The sequence below is a fragment of the Podarcis cretensis genome, assembly GCF_951804945.1.
Source record: "Podarcis cretensis genome assembly, chromosome: 9".
Lineage (NCBI taxonomy): Eukaryota > Metazoa > Chordata > Lepidosauria > Squamata > Lacertidae > Podarcis > Podarcis cretensis.
In genome coordinates, this window is record NC_137178.1 from 52,077,796 (window position 1) to 52,094,386 (window position 16,591).

At 40.2% G+C, this 16,591-nt stretch overlaps 2 protein-coding genes across 3 annotated transcripts in view; one reads left to right on the forward strand and one right to left on the reverse strand.

Moving 5' to 3' along the window:
* Window positions 1-9,208, forward strand: part of WWC2 (WW and C2 domain containing 2) — a 114,552-nt gene extending 105,344 nt beyond the window's left edge. For both annotated transcript variants that reach the window (XM_079991363.1, XM_079991364.1), the window contains exons 20-23: window positions 338-430; window positions 1,754-1,996; window positions 3,961-4,088; window positions 6,132-9,208. In XM_079991363.1, coding sequence (XP_079847489.1) covers window positions 338-430; window positions 1,754-1,996; window positions 3,961-4,088; window positions 6,132-6,198 — 531 coding nt within the window. In that variant the 3' untranslated portion in view covers window positions 6,199-9,208. The remainder of the gene's footprint in view (window positions 1-337; window positions 431-1,753; window positions 1,997-3,960; window positions 4,089-6,131) is intronic.
* A 2,428-nt stretch (window positions 9,209-11,636) lies between these two features.
* LOC307223826 (claudin-22-like) lies at window positions 11,637-12,567 on the reverse strand. The gene has a single exon (XM_079990131.1). The coding sequence runs from the start codon at window positions 12,465-12,467 to the stop codon at window positions 11,799-11,801; it is 669 nt and encodes a 222-aa protein (XP_079846257.1). The 5' UTR covers window positions 12,468-12,567; the 3' UTR covers window positions 11,637-11,798.
* Between the last annotated feature and the right edge of the window lie 4,024 nt (window positions 12,568-16,591).

Genomic DNA, 16,591 nt, shown 5'->3' on the forward strand with positions numbered 1-16,591 from the left:
GTTTCTTGGTGATCCACTGACCAAACAAAGTTTTCTGCCTTAGACACTCAAGTTTTGAGACTTGAGGGCAGCAGAGCAGTTGGTGATGGCTCCTATGTAAGCATTGTTTAATGTAATGGAATTGTGGCACTTTTCTGGTGTAATGAATTACTGATAATCAAACTGTGGCTTTTCAGCAATTCTGCATTTATTACTAATAAGACTAATGGTGAGCGTGTAGGCACCTCCATTAGTACAAGCGGTAGTTACTCTTGGCAATTTTAACACTCGGAGCTGTTCCATTTCAAACCCAATCATTTTATGTTATAACTCTCTTGTCTGTTCCTTGTTTTGGCAGTTGAATCGAAGTGATAGCGACAGCTCAACCTTGGCCAAAAAATCCCTTTTTGTGAGAAATGCCACTGAACGGCGGAGCTTGAGAGTTAAAAGGGTATGTGCTGTCTGACCATTTGCCGCTCACTTTTCCATTTCACTGCAAACACTTTGCTAGATTAAAGAGTTTCTTCCACAAACTGAAGTTGCTTGCTGTGGTTTATTCTCATTCCAGGAAGCCCTGGCTTACCATTAATATTTGAATGAAGCCCAAAGGAAGTTGTGCCGCTGATCTTTTTTTTTTTTTTTTTTAAGCCCATTTGTGCTTTAGTTGTGCTCAGATTGGGGAAACAGTGAATTGAGCTAGAGAACAACCTGAGTCAGAAAATAATGGCTGCTGCCAATAAGTTTTCAAGTGGTTGAGAAGAGGGCACCATTTGCTGTGGGGTAGTGCCTGGGGGAGTGGGGACTAAATTCCTATTAAATTATTTCTGGGTCAGCCACTTTCTGCCTACAACTTACCCTCCACCTAGTACCACTATGAGTAAAACTCCAGGCAATTGCTTTTCAGTGCCTAGTGGAGTCGGTCGGCATCTTGGATTTGCCACCAGTGTTCTGCTCACTGCTGAGCACTTGGTGGGGCGATGGTCACTGCCACAAAAACAAATTCCAGAGATGTGCTTCATGGTGTAGTACAATTTAAAAAGGGGGGGGGGTTGAGCAAGGCAGTTGTTGGGGGTCTCATGAAATGGCACGTTGCCACAGACCTCCTCAACCTGCCCCTTTTCCTGCATCTACTGCTTTTCCCTTCAAGGTGGTAAATACTGTCTGGGAATCCCAGATGGAGGTGGAGGCTGCAGGTACAGTAGTGAATGAGAAAGGAATTAAGGGCCTTCCCTGTTGCGAAATTTGTCCCTATCATGTAATGGTCTTTGCCTGGAATCATAGAGTTGGAAGGGACCCTGAGGATCATCTAGTCCAACCCCCTGTAATGCCAGAATATGCATCTGTCCCATATCAGGACCAAACCTGCATCCTTGGCATTATCAGCACCCCCTCTAACCAAATGAGGAAAAACTTCTGAATTTTCAGGACAACTGAAGGATAATGGAACTGTAGTATTTAGTCTGACCACAGCTTTGTGTGCGTAAATCTATACACAAAGTACATACATATGTTTAATATTATTTATTGAATTTTGTGTTTTTTTAATGAAATGTAAACTAAAAATGACTTATAATATAACATAAAAATGAAAACCTATATACAGCTAAAGCAAAGTAAAAACTGAATACGCTGATATACAGGGGGAAAGCTGTCTAATACAAAAATATAAGTAAACCTGGCATGCTTTATGTAGGTATGCTGACATCACCTTGAGAAGTTTTCATTCCTGGCTTTAAATTCATTCTTATGTTTTTGGGATTCCTGAAAACTGCAGCCTGCCTGCCAGCCTAACATGCGAAGAGCAAGGCAAGAGTGCCCTGTTCGCACCTCTCTGGATTTGGAGCTGGACCTCCAGGCTTCTCGCACGCGGCAGAGTCGCCTGAATGACGAACTGCAGATGCTGCGTGACCTGAAGCAGAAGCTGGAGGAGATGAAAGCGAGAGGAGAGACAGAGCTTCCTCCACGGGTGTTGGAGGATGAAAGGTTCCAGAAGCTGTTGAAACAAGCTGAAAAACAGGTAGAGACATCAAATTGCTCATCTCTAAATGAAAGCATGGAGCATGCACATGAAGGTACAATGGGATGTAGTCAGGGCTTTTTTCTAAAAAAAAATGTTTAGGGATACTCTCATTTTGGCTGCTCCCTCTCCCTCCAACCCCTGGATGAGGGGCTTGAGGCAGAGGCGGTGCTGAGAAGATGGGAAGACCCCCAGCGACAATGGTGGCGGGGTCGGCTTGAGCGAGGGGGGCGAGCGCTCGCCGGTTGGCTCTAGCCCGGCAAGAGGAGAAGGAGGAGCGCCGTTGCCTCCACCGCAGCTGCCCCAGACTCCCCTCCCTGGGCACCAGCAGAGAGAATGACAGCGCTCCAGTCTGCACTGCTACTGCGGAGACAGCTGGCATGTCAATCTGTCCATCGATGGTCGGGGCAACACAAAATATTTAGGGGTACATGTTCCCCTAGAAAAAAAGCACTGGATATAGCCAATGATGTTGCTTAGCTGATGGAGCTGATGGTAAGGCTTCCTCAATGGAATGGGAAGGGAAGCAATTCCCAGCAGCTGCCCTGCGCCCCCGGTGCCTCTCCCTTAAATCTGCAAGTCGAAGTCACTAATGGAAGAGGAACACTGGATGCAGTCCAATGGGCTTAAGCATACCTAATTCTGTTAGGTGTGGGCTATTATCTCCGATACATAAGAAAAATGTTCTAGTTGGTATTTTGACCCCTCACCCCCCACCCTTCAACTTATTTTAAATACAGTGGTATCTTGTACGTTGAATGGAATCCATTCTGGTTGACTTCCAAAATGTTCAGAAACCAAGGTGTGGCTTCTGATTAGCTGCAGGAAGTTCCTGCAGCCAATCAGAAGCCGCGTCGGACGTTCGGATTCCAAATAACGTTTGCAAACCAAACACTTGTTTCCGGGTTTGCGGCATTCGGGAGCCAAAACATTCGACTCGCAAGGCGTTCGCAAACTGAAGTACGACTGTATCTAAGTTCTGAAGTTGATTTTTTTTCTTAATACTGAGTGCATTATTATTATCTATTGAAGAGCTAGAAATGAGAACCTGTTCTGAAGTCTATAAAATTCCTTTCTTACTGTTCAAGTCTTATGTACATCTGTAGATCTTCAAAAGCTTGCTTGGATCATCTTCTGCAGTTTTGCAATGTTTACTCCAGAAGGCAAAGCTGTGCTTACTATAGAAATGCGGTGTCCATTAAAATGCAAAAGTCAATAGGCACTTTAGGGCTTTTAGTGTACTAAAGTAAAAAGTTGAGACAGGCAGTAAGATACCAAATACTTTATTAACACAGCAGGGGGGGCATTTAATAAAACTAATCAACATCACAGGAAGTAAATAAATGAAAGATGGTTTGGGGTGTTTGAGATATTAGACACTCTTAATTGCCACAAGGGTTTTCAAAACACTTGGCTGAAGAACATTGCCTGATTATAAAATCCAGACCATACCTGCTTCTTAGTTCATCCTAAGGACTGATTTTAAATGAGATACTGGGTGTGCAAAAACAGGCTTTGCGTGGCTTGGCATCTCATTTAAAAAGCTTTCCATCCATCTGCCAGCCTCTGCGACACAGAGCTTGCATGCCAATAGAGCTGCCTTCTGGGCCATAAGCTTCAGATGCACCAGCACATGGATTAAAAGCCCTTTAAAGGACATGCCAGGAAGTGTGGAGTCCTTTTCATGCATCTTGTTTAAAAATTGGCCCCAAGTCATTTTAGCTGCGGTGCCAATATGTCTTATTTGGTAAAATGAACAATGCACAACTTCCAGCTGCAGTATGCACACATCTCCTCTGCTTGCAAGTCCACCCTGTGTCCCATGAGCATGTTGTGTTGAAGACATTTTGTGAGGTGCTCTCTCTCTCTCTCTCTCTCTCTCTCTCTCTCTCTCTCTCTCTCTTCTTGAATCCTGTCATATCGTCATTTGGTACCTGTTAGCTGTAATTTTGTTCCCTCACCAGGCTGAACAATCAAAGGAGGAAAAAAAACAGGGTTTAAGTGCTGAAAAATTGATGAGGAAAGCGTCGAAGGATGTGTGCCGGTTGCGAGAGCAAAGCCAGAAGGTTCCTCTGCAGGTGCAGTCATTCAGGTAAAGTGACCCCTGATTCCTTGGAGCTGGAGAAAAATCTGCGACAGTTTCTCAGCTGGCCTTCCCATCTTATACATGCACCTTTCTAGAATTAGTTGATGCCATGGGATTAACTATTCAATAAATGCAATTCAGATATGCAATAAGATGTCTTCAGGGCATGCTTTGTGATGTGGTTTCTGAGCATCGGGAAGAAGGTGCAATGATTGGAAGTGGAATCTGCAGCTCCGAGTGCTGGAGCTAAAGGCATTAATGGTTTCATCAGTAAATCTTCACCCCAGATTCATCCATTTACGAGCCAAATGACTTCAAATAATCCAGAGGAAACAGCCAACCAAATAGACATAGCCAACCAAATAGACATAGCTCTGTGATTCCCCTTGGCAGAATGCAGGTACAGCAGAACCTCTACTCATGACCACAATCTGTTCCAGAGGCCCGTCCTTATGGCAAAATGGATCTCTGGTAGAAGCACAGTTGTGGATAGGCACATTCGGTGGCATCCTGCTTCTGCGCAGGTGCAGACGGTGGCAAACACGGTGTTTACTTCCGGGTTTGTTGCAGTCACGACTTGGAACGGGCCTAAGTAGAGCAGGATGTAAGTAGAGGTTTTACTGTAGAGGTGTAGCTGTAGAGGTTTTACTGTAGAGGTGTAGCTGATTTTATTTTCCCCAACTCCAGCAAGAAAACAGATGTTTTTCTGTCCAGAGAGCATGCTTGCTGTTTTTCTACTGGCTTTAAAGTTCCCTCAGCTCATGTACCGTAATCTGCAGCAGATAGAACTCTTGGTTTTTGTGGCAGGAGACTCAGGTGGTCAGTATGCATACCAAATGCATGGGGAATGACAAGCAGGCAGACACAGACATTCAGCTGCTTAGATATTTGTCCTGAGAACAAAACCTAAGTGGATTGACAGCCTGAATACCGGTAAATACAGCAATGCAGAGTTAGATACCAGACTACCTTCCTTAGTAAGGCATGTAGCCCCAGACGAACAAAATACCATGGGGCCCTTGATAGAGGGAGGGAAGTCAAAGATTACCCAGGTAGCCTTATTCAACAGTAGCTAAGGGAGGCATTGCAAAAGGTCAAGGGAGGGCTGAAGCCTCTGTAATTTGAGCCCTGCTCCAGTAGTACAGTTTAATTAATAATAATTTTTTTAAAAAATTGTACCCCCCCCCATCTGACTGGGTTGCCCCAGCCATTCTGGGTGGCTTCCATCACATACAAAAACATAATAAAACATCAAACATTAATAATAACAATCTGATCCAATATAAAAAGTCGCAGTAACTTTAAAATATAGTGATATTCAATAATCCATTTGAATCTAATAGTATATGGTAAAACAATCAGCAAATAATTTACACTTATCATTTACAATAAGGAATTACTAATTACTAATCAATAAAAATAATGGCAAGTTTCAATGCATAACATACCACAAAACAAACAAAACCATGTAAAAGGGTCAAATTGAGAAAGAAGGGCACACAATTTATAAAATTACTTTAAAAAAGATTCCTGATCTCTTCCCAGCTGCTTCTGCTCTTCTCAAAATCATGGTCTGGGAAAGGCTCCCAGGGCTAGAGGCTGGGGCAAGGCAGGTGGAACAGGCATCTGTTGGCCTGATGACCAACAGAAAGTCTCTCTGCCCTCACAGACTTCAAGTACAGTGGTACCTACGCTTCAGGTTACAGACTCCACTAACCCAGAAAGAGGACCTTGGGTTAAGAACTTTGCTTCAGGATGAGAACAGAAATCGTGCTCCGGCGGCAGCAGGAGGCCCCATTAGCTAAAGTGGTGCTTCAGGTTAAGAACAGTTTCAGGTTAAGAACAGACCTCTGGAACGAATTAACCCGAGGTACCACTGTAATCGGTTTATTCCAAAGGATTGAATTATACAGAGATTTGCTTGGATGGGTGGAAAATTGTTACTCAGTTCTTACATTGCTTTTACTTTGCATGTTGGAGTTCACTGTGATTTCTTTTTTCTTTTTTTTTAACCACTTAAAATGTATTTCCTCTTTCTTCTTTTTTAAGGGAGAAGATTGCATACTTCACAAGAGCAAAGATCAGCATACCATCTCTGCCAGCTGATGATGTCTAACTATGCTTCTCCCCACAACCTGTTTTTCTACTCTTTCATCTTTTTTATTTTAAGATGACAGTTTTTTGTAGTATAGTCCCATGATTAAAAAAAGCCTACTGTTTTACATCCAAGCCTAGATACTGTTTGTAAAAAAAAAAAGAAATACAGTACATTATGTGGTGGTATATATTATGTGCTGGTAGATTTTATATATGCATATACATATAAATATATATCTATATAAAGGCAAGAGAAAGCCTCCTCTCTCTCCCCCTGCCTAAATCTTCCACACCAGAAAACCAAAGTAGAATATTTCTGGTACATGATGCTAATTTTGTACAGTTTGTATGTCTTACAGATATGCTACTTTTTTGTAAAGATGGATCAAGGAACAAAGGCTGTACCAAGTGTGTATATCCTGTTGAACTGCACTGTGTTGAGAAATATTGTGTTCAACAGGCGGTTTTGTTTCACTGTTTTTTTCACAAGAGCAGACTGTGAAGATGGCTGTTAGGCCATGCAATATTTTTGTACAAAGTGTGATTTTTTTTGTAGCTAGCAGCAAGCACGAGCCCTCTTCCAAAACAGCAAGACTGCCTCATGCAAACAGGTGCTGTTTATATTTGTGTCACCCACATCGGAACTTTCAATGTTGAACCCAGTTCTTTTCCTTTCTGTCTTGGTATGAAGGAAGTGGCATGGGATACTGAGTTGCAGGAGTATTATTTTGTGAATGTACTGGACTTTGGGCTATATTTGGGTTTTTCCTAATGTTTTCTGCATCTATAACCTGGGAAGTAATATGGGGCAAGTCTGTAACCCTGAAATGTGTCTATAAACTGAAACTACCCAAAGGGCAGCTGTTTTCCGAAATGGGACTCAGGTTCACGCACAAAGTATTTAAACCTGAGCTGAAAGATAAACTAAAATATAAAACTAACCCTTGAATATAAAATAGTTTGTTTAGTATTACAGCCAGTAGCCTGTAGGAAAAGTCAAGTTGATAAAGCCCAAACAGACCCATGCAATTTTCAAGGGAGTGGTTCTTAGGAAATCCATTGCTCTTAAGTACCGTGTGTGTGTGTGTGTGTGTGTGTGTGTGTGTGTTTTTCTTCTAAGAAAACTCATTATATGAAGCACTTAAAATGATGTGTTTAATTATGGCACAATAACAGGAATTTGTATTGATAAAAGGTAAAAGACGATATGAATGTGCTTGTCAGAATTCAAACTGGTAACAATCTGGTTACTTTTAAAAGAGGCATATATCTGCAGATGTGTCGTGTGTATATTAGCACTACCAGTGATGGGCTCTGAATGTCACTGGGAAGCACATTGCTGATCAAGTCTGAGGTCGTCACAGTGGGGCTTGGCAAAGCTCTGTCTACTTTCAGCTTGGCGGCTGCTGTGATGAGCAGCCCAGAGGAGAGCACTTGAGAGAACAAGCAGCAGTGAGCTGCTTTTGCTGAATCAGGCCTGAAATCCTATGCACACTTAGTAGAGTGCAAACTCCACGGAACTCAATAGGACTTTTGTGTAGGCATGTATAGGATCAAACTGTAAGCCTCATAAATATTGCTTACAAAAGATGGGCTTTCAGACACCATTTTGCAAAATGGATGAGCTGTTTGGAAGCATTTTGATGAGCACAAATAAATGGCTGGTTATGTATATGAATCATAAGTGCACACACTATATATGAAATCCAGCAAGGAAACAAAAGGGCTAGAACACTGACCATTTTGCAACATTATTATAAATTATGTCATATTTTATTTTTGCCAGAATGTAATTGTCTCATTGAAAGATTAGGGGAACATAACTAAAATATGTTTGTTGCCATCTTTGGAAATCCTGATGGGGGGGGGGACGACTTGTGCCTTAATTTATTTTTGTAAATCTCCCTAAGTGTTCTCTTATTATGCAGATGTCTGTGTAATTATTCAGATTCTTCAAATATTACTTCAAATCTGGAGGTAGTCAGTAAACTAACTGTGCCCCCTTTTTCTTTACCTCTCTTTTTAGGCCTAATCTAAACACATACACGCCATGTATTCTGATGAGGTCAATCTCTAAAAGCTAAAGTTTCAAATTGTTTAATATAGAAATGAAGTTTGACTGTTTCAGCTTCTCAGTTTGACAATATAAATGTTTGTAGAAATGATGTATAGAGCTGTATCTTGTGATTTATTTATTTTCAGTCTTATTTATGTACTGCTTAATATAGTTCAGTTCTGGCCATTTAAAATTTACGGGTTAAAAAAAAAAGCTACTGTGAGAAATGTATACAGCTTTCTGGTTTCTTAGCAGAGAAGCTGTTCATACATACACACAGAGAGAGAGAATTTCAGAGGGAACCAAAAAGGATTCTCTGATAAATCATGAATATTGGCAGAAATAATATTGTTGGTAGTTCTGCAAAATTTGCTCATTTATAAAATGAGAGCAATTGTCACTGCAGTAATACATCTTCTGACTTCGTCAGACTACAGTAATATCAACTCATTTTTAGGAATAAATTTTGAACTGTTCTGGGTTTGTTGGTTTGTGTTTTGAACTCAGTTTATATACAGTAATGAAATAACATTGGTGAGACACTGATAAAAAAAAATACCAGCCACATTTCATGTTATACAGATACTGCTTTTATTGTAAGATTTACCCTTCATAGGATATAAGAAACATAATAATCCTCATGTTCCCATTATCAGTATGTTAGTACAGTTCTATATATCAAATTTTAAGTATTACAGGTACAAGGCAATATTATTTTTTTAGCCAACTGAACAAAGTATATAGCCAATCATTTATAGAATGAAAATCAAATTTCAACTTTTTGCCTTCTTGTTACATTTAAGTAAAAAAATGCTCAGGACTGAACTAAATATTTAATCAGGTTATATCACGAATGTCTTTCTGTGCTAATGTTGTCTGTAAACTTGCATATGTACATCACCTAGATTAACTTTCATCTCTGCACTTTCCATGTGTTTCAGTGATTTGGAAAAAAATACAGTTTTTTAACAAAGCTTTTGTGCTCATTTGTGTTCTTTTGTTGTTGTTGTTTTCCAAAAGCAGCCCAGAAGTTTTGATTTTTGCATACAAAAGACTCCTTGGTGTTTTTATAAGATTTGGACCATGTAATATTGGTGGTAAAGTGATCAATATTATCAATAAAATGCATACCCCCATGTAAAATGCATGGGCTGGCAGTAATATGTGACAATGTCTGCATGATTCTGTTCTGACAGCCACAACTGAAAAATCGGGTGTTATGTCAAGACAGTGACCTGCCTCTAAAATCCAGTGTCATACTTATGTCCTTTTTCTTAGGATATAATTGAACAAAGCTTCTTCTTTTTATGGGGGCCAAAGAAATCACTGCCATTTTGCAGAATGGAAAATTCTTTTCAGTCAATATCATTTTTTTACTGTTCTTCTGAATGCTGGAAAGTTTTAGGAATAGATTGGGCAAATAGCAACTGTTTAGTTTATAATCTTAAACTCCTGACAGTTTTACCACTATTCCAGCAGAAACAGGAATTCATTATGTGACAAATAATTTGATGTTATGCAATATCTCAAGTTGTGTGATAGGCAGCTAGTTTTGCAAATCGAATTATCATGGAAACATAGATACCCCAATAAACAAACATAGAATCGCTTAAGTTTTGGGAATTTTCACTCAAAATCTGAACATTTTCTATCAGGCAGAAGCTTTTTCCTTTTAAAAGAAAAAGTTAAAGGAAGCATGCTTTTCTAAAGCACTTGTTCATCAACATCCCTCTGTCATCCTTAAGATATTAGTTTACCCATGACTGTATTGTCGATTTCAATGTTCTGATGATATCTTGAATTTCTGCCATGACCTAATGGATTGCAGAATTATGATGAATGAATCTCTGATGAAAGATGGGCAGAGAAGCAGGAATCTACTAAAGTAACAAATAAACACTATACCCATCTGGTGGCAATCTTTTGAATAAGTGTCCTACCAAATTTCTGCAATATGGGTACACTAAGTAAACTGGAACAAGACAAACCTTGGAATCAGTCACAATGGCACTTGTGTTGTTGTTTTTTTGTCCCTCTGGTGTCCTTTCTTCAAGCAATTATCCATTCATCACAGATGCTAAAATTCTCTAAATTTTGACTTCTTCAGGCAAAGCTAAAGGAAAAATATTAACATTTTTTACACGATTCTTCTTACATAGTTCCTTCTTGGAATATTCACATGGTACTGTTGGCACCTTGCTTCAAATCATATAAAACCCAAAGCTATTCCAGCCTTGCAAGTTATTAAACACCCTAGCTATCATTTCCTATTAAATACTGTAAAGTTTTCATAAATTGCATAGTCGGAGTTGTAAAAGCTGTGGCGTTAATTTCTGAACTTGCTGCAGTTACATCTTTTGGAAGTTATGTTAATACTGGCTATAAACAGATGTTCACATTCTCACACTGAAATTCTACTTGGTTTTGCTAAAGAACATGAAGCCATATTTCATATTTGCTGACACAGAAATACTTTGCACATAAAGAAACAGTGCCAAGCCATTGTTTCAAAGAAAGAAAGCCCATTCTCCACTGAAACTGAATAACGAACTATGGTTGTTGTTTTTTTGGTTTCTATTCAAATAACAATAGTCAATCCCTTTCTAGAATAGCTTTTCAGCGTCTGGTGGCATTAATAAATTAAACAACGTAATACAAAGCTACTTAATAAAAGTTAATTTAGATTGCATGGGACACGAATGAAGCAATCCCGTTCCTTCAAGCTGTAAACTAAAGACGACACTGCCTTCATGTAGTAAAATAAATGTAGAATTTATCAGGTTTTAGGAAACACATTGTGATTATGCATGCTTAAAACTCAACTATTTACATAGAGAAGAACAGCATTGATTATTTACAAGAGCAACATTTAACACATTATCTCACAGGTTGTTTTCTGTTTGCTACTAACTTACATATATAGATATATAAAAATAGGTAGACACTAGAGCGTTCAGATTAGGGAGTGAGGGGGACTTTGCATTTCCCATGTGTTAAGATGAGTCACTCGTTATTCCATAGATGCTATCACTGAAATCATTTAAACATTTTGCCAGTGTTGCAGGGCAATTTGTAACTAATATTAAAAGTCTTTTTGCATGAATTAGATTTGTTTCTTGCAGCAGAAACCTACAGGCAGGATAGTTCCTTGTACTTTTTGACTTGAAGAAATTCAGTGGGCCATAGAAATAAATTACTAGCTTTACTGGTATGAAGCTGTGTAATAGGAGGTATCATATTACATTTTTTTTCTGTCTTAACTTGAACTTGGGATGCTTTTTGTTTTTACATTTTAAACGAATCAGATAAAATCTACATAGTGGTGATTTTTTACACAGTCATTTTAATCTCATCCTGTTGGTGAAGTCAACATTCTCAGTTTTGTAATGAGGAGGGTAAAACACAGCTCTTGAAAGAAAAAGCGCAGGAAGAAAATTTAGACACCCAAGTGTAATGAATCTGCTAAGGAACAAAGAGTCCTTTGAATCTTAATTGGAACAAGGTTCTGGCTCGTGTGTTTTAAGTGTCTGAAAATGAAAGAAGAATCCTCCTTTCTGTCTCTCTCAAACTCTTAGGCTTTTGGGTCTGTTGTTACTTTCCAGGTACTGACAGTTATCTTGCTCTTCTGCCACTGTATAATGGACTGAGGATGAGTGAGCATCAGCAGAACAGACAGTGCAATTTAGCATTGAGCCTCCTAAGATGAGACAGAATCCAGCAAACCAGCCTACAAACAGTGCTTCCCCAAAGTCCCACCTGGGAACGATGTCTGGAATATTCTCATCCCAGAATTCCTGCACAGTGGTGTGAGCAACCCAGGAGACTGGGACTATGGCTGTGACTCCTGATATCCAGAAGAGTATTCCTCCCAACAGCAGTAACCTCCTCTTTAGGTCCAGTTGTTGTTCACCAATCTTCAAGCAGTCCAGTCCGAAACCTGAGAGCAAGAGGCCTGAAAGTCCTAATCCATTAGATACAAACATCAGAATCCTAGAAATTTTGAGCTCTGGAGGTAAAGCCAAAAAAGAATCGAATTCCTTGCACTGCATTCCCCCTTCTTCTTGAACTACACAGGCTTGCCAGAGTCCCATTGTCCAGATCTCCAATTCATTCAATTCCAAGTTGAGATTCTTCCACTGAGGTAAATAGGTAGTGAGGCAGGATAACACCCATCCCAACAAACAAAATAAAATCCCAGCTAACTGCATCATGGTTCGGTACACTAAAGCCATTCTAAAGGCAGAAAATGCCTGGCCGGAAAATCTTGGCCAACTCTATAAGACTTGCTACTTTATATGGCGGCTGCAGCTCTGATGATCTTTAGCTCTTTCATGCCCTGAATATAAACTTTTGCATATTAACCCTTTCCAAGCTCTGAAATGTGTTTTTGTTCTTCCTGAATATAATGTTTCTTGTAAAGGACGAAGGACTCTGCTTAACCATGAGTTAGGTTTTGTGATAAGGATTTGATCTGTTACCTTCCAATTTGCTTGGTAAAATTATATCCCAATGCCTGGTGATTACAAGTCTGAGGATGAACAAAGAACGCTCTATGACCCCTAACCTCAAAAAAACAACAGAAATCTTTGTGCTTCAATACGGATTAATTAGATTTTAAGTGGTGATAAAAAACCAGCTCTGTCTGCAACAGGACTTCATTGTAATGGCTAAATCTGAGATTTCAGGGTTGCAAATCAAGGCCTTGTAAAGAAAGGTATACTGTTTTCCTATAATCTGTATTATTAGACTTCCTCAATATATGTATATATACACCCAAAGGCTTTCCTTCATTCTTCTTTTCTTTCACCACCACAGAGAAGATTGCAAAAGATCTTTTTCATGTGCTTTATATAAAATTAAATTTAAATAGGCTTTGTTATATATCTGACCCTTTTAGAGCACAGTCAAGAAGCAGCGATACATAAAGTAGGCTACAGGATCATTATAGCTACATTCCTGAAATATTCATTGTCAATGACGGAACATTCCTCGTTTGTTTTAAAAAGTCAATTTTGGTTATCTTATTTTGTTTAGCAGTAGAGCATACCTTGCTTATCCCATATATAAATTTTATTTCTAAAAATATTTATATACTGCTGTATCATAATATATATATATATATATATATATATATATATATATATATATATATCAAAGACCTTTACAGCAATAAAACATAAAGCCATACAATAAACACAAAGAAAAAAAAAGTTAAAAGCAGACATCAATTAACTGTTGTGGTAGAATGTATTCTTAATTGCTAGCAATGGCCTGGCAGAATAGTAACAGGTGTTTAAAATTTGTGACTATTTTGTGACCAGTTTCTATAGACAAAGCCCATGATCCATAGCGTTGAATGCACAAGACAATCAACTTCTTGTGCTTCTCTGTGCATGGCACTTGTACAAGAACAAGAGTGTACACAAAGACTTAGCTGTGAAACCGGTTTGCACATGTGGAACAAATCACCCAGATACAGTTCTTCAAAAAGCTGCAAGCACACAATGAAAGCAGTTCCTCTGAATTTAGGGGATCTGTTTCCAATGCAGATAATATTATTTGTATTATGTTGCTCAGTCTATCTGCTTCCAAATCGGGCCTAAGGCTATTGATTTATACAATACACTTAACTGTGCTACACAAGAATTCGCACAAAAGCAAATGGCATCAGAAGACTGCATTATAGCATAGTTACTGAATTCATACAAAAAGCATTACAAATATTATTCAAGGTGCAAGGCTCTGATGGGGGGGGGGGGTGCAGATACCACCAAGAAAAAAGCATTGAGTTCATCGATTTTAGTCCCAAAGGCAGGCATCTAAGAATTAGAACACATCAGAAGTTTCAAGTTCAGGGGAATGTTTGTCTAAACTGGTGTGTCTTCAAGAGCCGGTGGAATGCCAGTACTGATGGGGTTGGCATTTCACAACACTGGTGCCATGTTAACACAAGCCAGTAATCAGGACATAGCAAATCAACTGGGTTCAATTTTTTGGTCTTCATGCCCTTACTGAGCAGTAAAGGGGGGAACAGTTTTTTAGGTTATTTAGGAGAGTGTGTGTGTGTGTGTGTGTGTGTGTAAGTAGCAGAACATTAAAACTGACAGAACCTTTAACACTGCTGGGATATGTACCCAATAAAGAGCACCACCCAGGCTGTGATATTCTATGCCAGCTGTAGCCTACAGACCAGCTGGAAGGGAAGCTCCACATGGGATGCTCCACATGGGATGTTCCACATGGGGTGCTTTACACCAGTAATGTCTTGTTTGGACTATTGTTTGTCCAAATAATTCCTGTGCAAGAAAGGATGCAGTTGGCAAAAGCAGCTGAAGCTGATGCTCTTTGAAGCTGAAGTTAGGTGCTCTTTGCCACAGAGGCTACATGGGCCTCAATGGACAACGATGAATCCAAGAAAAGCCCCAAGCTGCATACCTGCTCCATCAGATACAGTTCAACCCCACCTAGAATAGGCAAACTCCCCAATTATCAGGCCTAGGAACCCAGTTCTCTTACCCACCATGTCTTTGACTTGGCAGGGCTTCAACCTATTGGCCCTCATCCACTCCAGCACTGCAGTCAGCCACTGGCTCAGCTTTCACCGGGCCTCTTCTGACTCAGATTTAATGTGGAAATAGACCTGGGCATCATCAGAATACGGTGTGCCCCAAACATCTTGAGGATTGCTCCCAATGGCTTCATGCTAGATAACATTGGGGGCGAAATAGTGCCTTGCAGCACCCTGCCAATACAGCTCCCAATATGTAGTTATAGAATGCCCTAAGTACTGTTCTTTGAGACTTTACCATGCAAGTAGGAACAGAACCACCAGAAAACATTGCCTCCAGACTTCCGGGTTAGCGCGATCGGTTAATGGCGGATTCCCTCCGAGCTCCGGAGGGAATCGGCTCCGCTGGGGACGGGTCCTACCGCGACGGCGACGCGGGGACCCTCAGAAACCGCAGGTGCGGAAGCCTGCAGACTTGGTGACTCGGTGGGCACCTTAAGCGCCCCCCCGACCCACGAAGAGCCTTTTTAAAGGCTACGGAGAGGGTACGGAGAGTGGCGTGGTGCTGTGAGTAGACCGCTACTCCAGTGGAGCGAAGCCGCGAGCCATGGCCGGAGAGCGCTGACTTTTTTCCCTGAAATTCGGACTTGAATTAACCCGTGAGTAGAATGGAATTTGGACTTTAAAATTTTTACCTTTGAATTCAGTACGACCGGGGGATGTGCTAAAAGGAAGTGCGCACCCCCCTTATCTACAGAAGATTTAAAGCAAGGACTGGAGAGCTAAGGTGGAGAGATTTTTTCTTTTTGGTGTGATTTAAAAGATAATATTTCCATGAATTTGACAGAAGAAGATTTGTGCTGGAGAGTAAGAGTGGACTTTTAGAAGTTTTTGTCTAACACCCCCCCCCCCCGGACCCGGGAGCGTCCTGTGTGTGAGCTGGAGGAAAAGGAACAAGGAGTTTGACAGCTGTCAAAAGAGCTGTCAAACGGGCAGTTAAAGTTAAAAATTCTATTATTTAACACCTCTCTGGACTAAATTCGTTACATTTGAATCAAAGTGGTTGGGAACAAAGTAGTTATAAATAACAAAGTAACAGACTGTTGGGAAAGGAATATTAAGTAACCAGAATCCCCCTAGGGGGAACTCTGAAACATTACAATGGCTGCAGATGGAAAATTACAGGCAGAGATAGAAAGAATGTTTTTTCTCGTGGGAATACTGCAAGAGCAGAGCATGGCTATGAACAAACAACTTATAACCTTGAACTCTAAAACAAGCAACTCTGCTGAATGCACAAAGGATCTGACTGGGGAAAAATCTGCAGCCGAATCAGAAGAGATATTTTTGGAATTGGAGGAGAGGGAAGAAGGAGCGGAGAAAGTACAGGTGGAGAGTACCAACCAGAAGCTTACATTGCCAGAACATAAAGAAGAAAATCTTTGGATTACAAATCTGCGAAAGATGCGAAAGAGGAAGGAGGAAGCCCCTGGAACACTTGGAACATTGGAATTTAAAAGAAATAAGAAATATGATTGGGAATATGAATATGGGAGATCAGTTGATCTTTTGCAGCAGCTGTTATTAAGTATTTTGGATGGAAGAGAATTTGATGAGACTGTGCCAGAGCTCCTTCGAGACCTGATGACCAACAAAGAGGATTACCAACAAAATCGGCAGAGAGAGACTGACAGAGACTTGAAGGCCTCAGATGTGAGGAATCCAGGCTAAAAACTGTTTTTGTGGACACTTATTCGGGAAGGGACAGAAACCGGGGTAGGGAGGGAGGGAGGAACAGAATTTCAAAATTTTTATGACCTTTGTGTTTGGCTATTATGATTTATGACC

Bases quoted from the DNA above. Each gene is read 5' to 3' on its own strand.
- LOC307223826 (XM_079990131.1), bottom strand. From the start codon at position 12,467: ATGGCTTTAGTGTACCGAACCATGATGCAGTTAGCTGGGATTTTATTT.